The sequence below is a fragment of the Bos mutus genome, chromosome 7 (assembly GCF_027580195.1).
Source record: "Bos mutus isolate GX-2022 chromosome 7, NWIPB_WYAK_1.1, whole genome shotgun sequence".
In the NCBI taxonomy this organism is placed as follows: Eukaryota; Metazoa; Chordata; class Mammalia; order Artiodactyla; family Bovidae; genus Bos; species Bos mutus.
The window spans coordinates 47,169,509-47,178,352 of NC_091623.1; the positions used below are offsets into that span (position 1 = coordinate 47,169,509).

At 49.2% G+C, this 8,844-nt stretch overlaps 1 protein-coding gene across 9 annotated transcripts in view; it reads right to left on the reverse strand.

Moving 5' to 3' along the window:
• Positions 1 to 8,844, reverse strand: part of SUGP2 (SURP and G-patch domain containing 2) — a 29,513-nt gene that overhangs the window by 20,326 nt on the left and 343 nt on the right. For 5 of the 9 annotated variants that reach the window (XR_011464735.1, XR_011464734.1, XM_070373384.1 and 2 more), the window contains exons 1-3: positions 8,636 to 8,767; positions 7,098 to 7,226; positions 1,801 to 3,408 (exon numbers count right to left, since the gene is read on the reverse strand). Coding sequence is in view for 7 of the 9 variants with exons in the window: in XM_070373384.1 (XP_070229485.1) it covers positions 1,801 to 3,408; positions 7,098 to 7,226; positions 8,636 to 8,666 (1,768 nt within the window). In the remaining 2 variants the exon portion in view is untranslated. Of the gene's footprint in view, positions 1 to 1,800; positions 3,409 to 7,097; positions 7,227 to 7,985; positions 8,125 to 8,583; positions 8,768 to 8,844 lie in introns of those variants that run through there. The other 4 variants (XM_070373388.1, XM_070373385.1, XM_070373387.1 and 1 more) reach the window with 4 other exon arrangements.

The window sequence follows — 8,844 nt, forward strand, 5'->3', positions numbered from 1 at the left end:
TCCTTTGATATTTGCTAGTTTTAATAGCGCAGATGGTCTATCTGTTCATTCATTCAATAAAAATCAGCCCTGATCTGGAGAGGTTTTCCAGTTTGTTGTGGCATGGTATCGACATTCTCAACATTAGTCTGAGTTCTTAACACAGAACACGTCAATCCTTCAACTGTCATTTCATTTCCCCTCTGAAATTACTTTCTTTTTTTGTTGTTGGCTCTCACTTTATAGAACTGCTAGTTTTACATGATTTTACAAAAACAGTAAGAGCTTCAAAGTCAGAGGCTTTCAAAGACAATGAAATTCGTGCATCACTGCAACCAACTCTAGAGAAGATGACCACAGGTAAGGGCCAGAAAGTGGATCTTACCTTTGGCCCAGCAATCTTTCTGTGGATATCTCCTTTCAAGGAGGATTCACATTTTTTTTTAATGAAAATAATAGTAAGCAGCAAGAAATTCAACCAAAGATATCATCCCAGCATTTCTAACAGTAATGGAAGTAGTGGCAGCCTGTGCCCCACAAGATGTGGAACTGGCGCCATCTACCTGATGACCAGACAAGGAGCCAACGCTTGGCAGATGCCAATTTCACAGGGACCCAGCTCTGCTCAGGCTCAGAAGCCTTTAATAAAAGGCACTATGACTCCAACATCAAGGGAGATGCAGCAAATGCTGCAGAAACACAGCAAAGAGCCCTTGATAATCCTGTAGAGGAGCAGACTGCAGTGTTCTCAGTACAGCAAGATGGCAGCTCCAGGCACGCGTGCACAGCAGCACAACCAGGGGGTGGTCGCGGGCAACTTTAGGTTGTGGGGGACTTTTTCGTTCCTCTCAGTATCACTGTTACACAGACTTTCCACCCCACTATCTCGGGGGATGTGAGGAAGAGTTCCCACTTCAGCCCTGAGCTCACTTCTGCAAGGCTCCCTCTCTGGCAGTAGGTGTGGCTGCCCATCCCTAGAGGGACCTGTCCAGTGCCCGTGGCAGTCAGGGCTCCACAAGGGTGAAGACTTGAGGAGATTCAGGGACAAATGCAACTTACCAACTTGACTGGAGCAATGGAAGCCAAGAACTGTATCAGAGGAAAAAGGGACTTCCTCAACGGCCACTATGTGTGCTCATGACTTCTGGGCTTTCTGGGCTGTGAAAACATCCATCCTGGGAGTGCAGGGGGAGGGAAAGGGACACTACACAGCCAGTCACTTCTATTTCTATTACCTTCTTCTTTGTCTTTCCCCTCCCCAGTAAGCCAACTCGTTAACTGCAGGTTACCAGGTATACTGAAGTGATCTCTCAACCTCTAGCTAGTCTAGAAAAGTGAGCAGGTGAAAAGGTGCCTCCACCACCTAGCCCTCAGAACAGTTCAGAAATAACCTTCTTGACTCCCCAAGCTGGGCTGGGGCCTCTCCTATATCCCCTTAATCCCAGCACAGGAGGGGCTGGGTTTGTGATTTCTTCCCCTCGGAAGCCTGGGGGATCCTTGGAGACTGTGGCCTGTATTTACTTTCAAGTAATAACTCGGGGCTGGGGGGTGGAGGGGCGGGGCAGAGAAGGGATACTTTTGGAACAAGGCTTCTTAACCTTGGCTGTAAGATGATACAAACAACCCAGATAATAAAGCAATACTTAAAGAATGAGTGGCAGGCACGTATGAATGAGTGGCAGTCACTGTGAGTTTTCTCCTAAAATTCTGATTTGTTTCCAACTGGCTAAAGAACTTCTATGTAAAAATATCAGAAAGTGAGAGACATTATAAAAAAGCAAACAAATCACAACAAACAGAAACTGCCGCTGCTGTCCTTACCATCACTCAGACCACTCGGCGCCTGGGCCTGAATTTCAGGTTTTGTAGAAGGAACAGCTTTCTCCTCATCTCGGGTCGGCTCGGATTCAGCTTTCTTCACCTGGAGTGGACACCCACTGCTGACCAGCCAGGCCTTCAGGTGATCGATGTACTCTCTCCCAAACAGAGTAGAGTCCTCGAAGTTTGGAAATGCGGCAGGAGATGGAGCTATATCTTGGAGGCCAACAGCTTCCAGGATTTTCTCTTGCCGGAAGGAAGAGGCCAAGGAGAATGTCTGTCCCAGAAGAGCTAAAGACTTCCGGCAGAGAGAATTGGTGGTCTCTAGGGCAATAGCCAAGTCCAGGGGGTTAGTGAGGGTCTTCATCTTCACACTCAGCTCGTAGGCATTGCAGGCCATGAGCAGGGGCGTGACACTCTTCAGCAGCCGGTCTTGTAGTCTCATTATGTATTTATCAAAGGGCTTTATGATTTCAAAAAAGCAATTTTTGGTCTTCACAGCACCTTTGTCTAAAAGCATGTTTAAAAACTCGTTATCAACTCTGGGTGTTTTCAAAGCGGAGTGCTTTAAAAATTTGATAGTAAAAAAGCAAAAATCTCTGTGCTCTGGTTTTAAGGAGCATTTGAATGAGGCAAGCATTTTAGCACAGGTTTCTGTTTCAAGTTCAAAGAGAGTCTGGAAAAGTTGGGAAAATTTAACATCATCTTTTATGGTGTGGAATCCTGCCCACTTTATTATTTCTATCCCAAATCTCGAGAAGACATCTGACTTATCTATGATGTCGAAGCTCATCTTTCTCCTGGGAAGCCGGACATCCTTCAGATCAAGCCCCAGAGGGACTTTCCGGGTAGGGAACTGGACCTCTTCTGTCCCTGGGTTGGTCGCCAGGGTCACATCAGGACTTGAGGTGGTTTTCTGGATTTGGTTAGTGCCCTGAGTTTTGGGAGTGATACGACTCATAGTGGGTACCTTTTTCGTGCTCACGTTTCTCAGCATGACAAGTTTCCCAACCCCCACCTTAGAAGTGAGCAGGCCTTGAGTCTCCCCCTTTCCCAAGACAGCACCCTCCTGGTCGGCAAGGTTTAGGCCTCGGCCTCTGCCCTGGGCTTGGCTGCTGCCCCTGAGCACAGAGTCTGCCTCCCCTGGACGGTCCCCGTCATAATCATGACTCTCTTTCTCCAAGCACTCTTTCTCAATCAGCCTGGAGGACCCAAAGTTCCCCAGTAATGCAGAAGGGCCAAAACCATACTCCTGTGACCAAGAGGATTCTTGAGAAACTGAGTGGGCAAAGTCTTGTTCCCAAGAGCCATGGAGTGCAAATTTCCAGTCCTGAGAACGGAAATGTCCCAGTTTCCGGTGGCCAAAGACCTGGTCTCGGGAGTTAGGGTGGGAAAATTCCAGATCCCGACCACATTCTTTGCGAAAGTAGCTGTCTTCACTTACAGAAGGGTTGTTTGACCTGAAGGAAGGTCCTGGAAATATATCACCTCTCAGGCCTTCTCTCCCAGTGTCTCGAGGATGAGTTACAGATGTACCCAGAGTGTACCTGCTGTCACTGTGAATGTCATCAAACATATCTGCTCTGGCTCTTGGGACTGTCCTTAGAAGATCTGAAATAAACAATCCAAAAAGAAACACAAAGGTACGTGTCAGACCAGAGGCTGCAAGTGGGTGATCTGCAGACCACCAGCAGGGTGCTTTCCCAGTCAGAGTGCATTTTAGAAACTCACATGGAAAATATGTGTGGTTTCACTTAAAAACCTAGGTTTCTACTTATGCAAACAGAAGAGCTCTGAGTACTGGGCCTATCTGGCCTGACGACAGTCCATGGAGGCTAGGCAGCAGTGCTGCTCACTCATCCAGATCCTTTGCCCTACCTCTGTTTTACAAGGCTTCCCTGGTGGCTCAGCTGGCAAAGAATCTGCCTGCAATGCAGGAGATCTGGGTTTGATCCCTGGGTTGGGAAGATCCCCTGGAGAAGGAACGGCTACCCACTTCAGTATTCTGGCCTGGAGAGTTCCATGGGGTGGCAGAGTTGGACACAACTAGCAACTTTCACTTTCACTTCACTTTCTGTTTTACAAGCCTTCTTTTAGACTCAGGGATGGGCATTTGGCTCCCAAATAACCTGGTCTTCTTTACTGTGACCAGAACGCTTGTGTATTTCTACTTCTATCACACAGCAGACAGGTTTTCTAGAGGCTGCCTGCCTCCCCTGCTTCCCCTGAGGAACTTCGGCCCACAGTGCCACTGAGGCGGGAGCTACATCTGACACTGCACCCACCACTGCTGGCCGGACCTTAGCTGAGCACCTGATCCAAAGGCGGCTGACAGGCTCCCCCAGAAAGGGTCGTTAAGCCAACCAATACCTGAAGAGAGACTGAGCAAACAAGAGGGAAGGCAGAAGTTAAACAGGCCATGGCAGCAGAAACCACAGTGGAAACTGAACAGTGCGTGCTTTTGTCCTCCACCGTGCAGAAATGAGAAAAATAGGAAACTATGTTTGCATGTGTTCACTCACGCATAAAGAAACTGAAAGGGGAATTCCCTGGCGGTCCAGTGGTTAGGACTCCACGCTTTCACTGCCAAGAACCTGGGTTAAGTCCCTGGTCAGGAAACTGAAATTCCATATGCAGCATGGCAGCCAAAAAGAAAGAAACTGTAAGAAGTCAAAAACAGAAGAGAACTACAGGCACACAGGGACAGAGGGCCTCAGGGGGACATCTGTACAGAGTACCTTTCTTACTTTCTGAACCAGAATCTATTACCTAGTCAAAAAGTCAATCGTAAAAGAGAGAGAAAGATGCCAGTAAGTAGTGACGGGTCAACAGGCCACAGGAAACAAGAGCTTTGAATAAATCCAAGTTTATCTGTCCAACAAGTACTTACTAAGCACCTACTGTATATGGGCACTGATCTAGGCCCTGAAGTTATAGCAGGGAAGACACAGCAAAGTCCCTACTTTCCTGGACTTTTCAGTTGAGGAAGCCAAATAATAAACAAAAAATTCTTCAGGTGTAAGAAAATGCCAAACCGGCGGGAATGTGAAGAGGGAAAGCCATTTTTAAACAGGCTGGTCAGGTGAGCAGCTCTAACAACAATGTATCTGAGTAGCAGAGGCCTGGCGTGAGGGGTCAGAATGTGCAGTTATGGGGAAAGCCTACCAGGTAGAGGGAGTGTGAGGACTAAGCCCTGAGATGAGTACAGGACAAATGTGGTGAGAATGGAGAGGGAAGGAGGGACAAAGCGGTGCAGCACCTAGATTCTCCTGCACACTGAAGGCCCGGGACATCCTGACTTAATTAACCAGGATGAGATGTGACCTGGGCATTAGGGCTTTTAAACAGCCCCCAAAGGATTCTAATGTGCAGCAAAATTGGTGAACTACTATGACAGGAGATGCAAACAGAAGTGGGTGCAAACCAGATCAAGCCAGGCCCTTGACAGGACTCCAGAGTTTACTATGAATGAGACAGAAAGCCATGGGGGGGTTGGAGCAAAAGGATGACCTCACTGGCTGCTGTGTGGGGAACAGACTGCAAGGGACAAGAGTGGAAGTTCCAGCAAGGAGTCCACCAAGATGATCCAGATACTGATGGTTTCCGATGGCCTGGTTACGGTGGGAGCATTAGAGGAAGAGCGGTGGCTGGATTCTGCCCAATAGGACCTAGTTTACAAGGCCTCAGAAAAATGCAGCAGACAGAGAAAGGCTGACCAATGCAGCTCTATGACACAGAGATGGTTCCAGAACCATCTAGTGTCCTACTGGGTTCACAGTCTCCCCCCTCCCCCAACCTTTCTTGAGGTAACTTAAGATATGTGTTAGTGTTTGAGTCTCTAGACAAGATAAACCAATTGAAATCTCCAAATATATATATATATATATATATATACAGACATAGATATACATACATGTGTTTTTACGTACACACATACACGTATGTACATATGTACACACACATACATGTTTTTATATGTAAAAACACATGAAGTATTCAGGATTCATATATGGCTAAAAGAATTAAAGGCTGCACAAACCACCACAGATACAGTTACTTCCGAGGAATAAGGAAGCAGCAAAGAGGCTTTTTACATCCTATTCTTTTCTTTGGCCCCGCAGTGTGGCATGTGGGATCTCAGTTCCCCAACCAGGGATCAAACCCTGCCTTAGGAGAGTGGAGTCTTAACCACTGGATGGCCAGGGAAGTCCCGACATTCTGTTCTTAACTACTTAATCCTTCCAATCTTTTGTAACAGGAAAGGTTTTGTCTGCTGCTTATACCATTTTTGAAAACTCAGACTTTGGAGACAGCTTCCAAGCCTCAGTTTCTCTGGGTCCAAGCACATAATAAGTTATCCCCACCCCAAGCACTCAGACTCATCCAGCCAACACTGAGGAAGCCTTCTCTACAGCAAGCCTGGCTCAAGGGCTGGTGCAGCAGCACACAGTACAGGCCAAAGGAGGCCTGGAGGAGGCCAGCCCACAGCGGGGACCCAGTACACAGTGTAAATCAATCCAGGCCTACCAGGGCCTCCTGCGGGAAGACACCTGTGCACCAGGTCTTACTGAGGGAGTTCATCACACAGAGCTGAGACGAGGGATTCACAACACAGACAGGCACACAGTATCGGTGAAACAACAGGCCTAAGGCAGAGGATGAGAGCTAAGAGCCTCATGCACTGTGGGGTGGGGCCTCCAGGTTGTCCTGCCATTTACACTAGGACCATTTTTTATCCTGCTGACAGGATGCTTCAAAACTTTACAAAAGGAACGTTTTCAGGCAGGGCCTACATTCAGCAGCTCCACAAGGCTCCAAGGCCCTCCTGTCTTGCATACCAGTTACTTGGCTGCTCCTGCACTTATCTGAGGATGTAAAACCAAAATAGGGAGCCCCAGGAGCCTAAGCTTGGCCTTGGTCCCGCAAATTTAGCATTAACAGATCTGTGGGGAGAGAAGATTTGAGGGAATGAAGCCAGGAACTGAAAGACATTTCACGAGGAGATTACTGCAATAATCCAGGTAAGACCTGATAAGAGCTCAAACCTGGGTAGTGATAGTGGGCATGGAGTCAGGCAATTTATTTAAGAACCCTTCTTTAGGTGGGGCAGGGTGCCTGGGGAGAAGCTCTGGATAATGACAATACCTCCTTCTACATAATGATTTAACAGGTGGACCAAGAGAAAATTTTATCTCCACTTAAGAAGGTAAAATCTGAGGAGTTGCAGGTTGGGCCCCAATTCTAAATACATGCTCCACCCACCCACCTCACTCCCCCCAAAACCACGTACTTTAATTTACCTTGGGCTTTAAACTGAAGAGTTTCACCTACAGCCTCACCACTGGGGTCCATATATCGGTTAGCTTTTTCCTGCAATACAGCATCAAAAGTCTCCTGTGCGATTCTCCTTGCTGCCATGTTTCTCTGACCTGTAATGAAAAGAGGGGGAAAAAGACACTAAGAATGACAACTAATGCCCACAAAGCCTGATCTATTCCACTTAATCCTCAGAGTAACCAAGCAGTGATCCATAATCTGGCATGGCACTTCAGAAGAAGGCCGGTTTATTTTAAGGGGACCTCTGCCCACATAACCTCACAGGTGTGTGTTGGCTAAGAAAGAGTAAGACAATACTGTTGATCTTGGACAATCTATTTTGCTTCTCTGAGGCCATTTTCTCAGAATCCCTTAAAAGAAGCGCTGTAAAAGCAGCTCTGTCTCCCGGGGCTGCTGAAAGACTGTATGAAGCAACACACACGACAGGAGCTTAAACCTTTACAATGTTTAGGAAAGACATGATTTTTCCCATTTCCATTTTCCTATTTCACAGACATGGCGAAGACGCTCTGAGAGCTAACTTCCCGTCTGACAGAGGCATCTCAGCAAGTGAAGGGAGAAATCCCTGACTAGTGACAATGACCCACTGACAGAGCTTACTCTGTGCCGGCTCCTGTTGAAAGCGAGGGACTCCCACAACACTTCTTGCAACAACCCAATAAACAAGTGGGGCCTCTTATGAATGAAATTACACAGAAGTGCAGAAGGGAGGTTCAGGCTAAGTGACCCATTCAAGGTCAACCAGCCTGGGCTGGAACCTGGGAAACAGGGCATTGGTTGCGGGGACAAAGCCCTGAAGACTGATTAGAAAAAGACTAGAAGCTATATTGAGAAATCCAGTGGTGGCTTACCCAGCAAGATATTCCTTCCATCTAGAAGCCTCCAACCTCAAAACCCAAGCCTGCCCCTGCCTGACAGTCATTTCTTATGACCATTACCCCCTTTCCCTATCCTTCAGGCCTTTTCCCTGGCCCCCTTGTTCTCTGCTATAGAAGGGCAGGGTGTCCCGGACAGGTGGTCCAGGATCAATTCAAGTGATCTAACCTCTCCGTGCCTCCGCTTCCCCATCTAAACCGGCAGCTCTTGGTAGGGGTTGCTGTGGGGACCGAACCAGTTAAAAAAATGTCTAAAGAGGCGGAGTCGGCGCCCCGCCGCCGTTATCACCCCACCAGAGGGGCCGCTCCCGGCTCAGGCTGAATGAATGAACGAACAAATGAACCCATTCAGGCACGGCCCGCCTCCTCCCGGCCTTTGAGGTCAAAGAAAAGGGGGCGCCGGGCCTCGAAGGCCGCAGATCGCCCCCCAGGCCGACCCGGCCGCGAAGCGTCCGCCGCGCAGTCCGAGGGCCGAGCCCGCTGCGCCATCGTGGAGACCCGGGGTTCCCGGGATCGAGCCCAAACCCCCAACCTCCGGGCCCACCCGCCGACAACGCCTGGGCCCGGGCCTCACCCCGAGCCCACCGCGCGCGGAGCCGCCCCCGCCACCGCCTCAGGCTCCTCACCCGCCGCCGCCACCGCGCGAGGCGGGGACATGCAAATAAGCCAACGGTCTCCGCAGCGCCGCGCCGCGCAGGCGCAGGCCGCGGCCGAGCCTCAAGGCACAGGCGCAGGCGGCCGCCGCCAAAGCCTCTCGCGCAGGCGCACTGCCCAACCTTCAAGGCAGACACTCTCGAGGCAAAAAATTTCTCTCCCTGGACCGGCGGCGACGGGA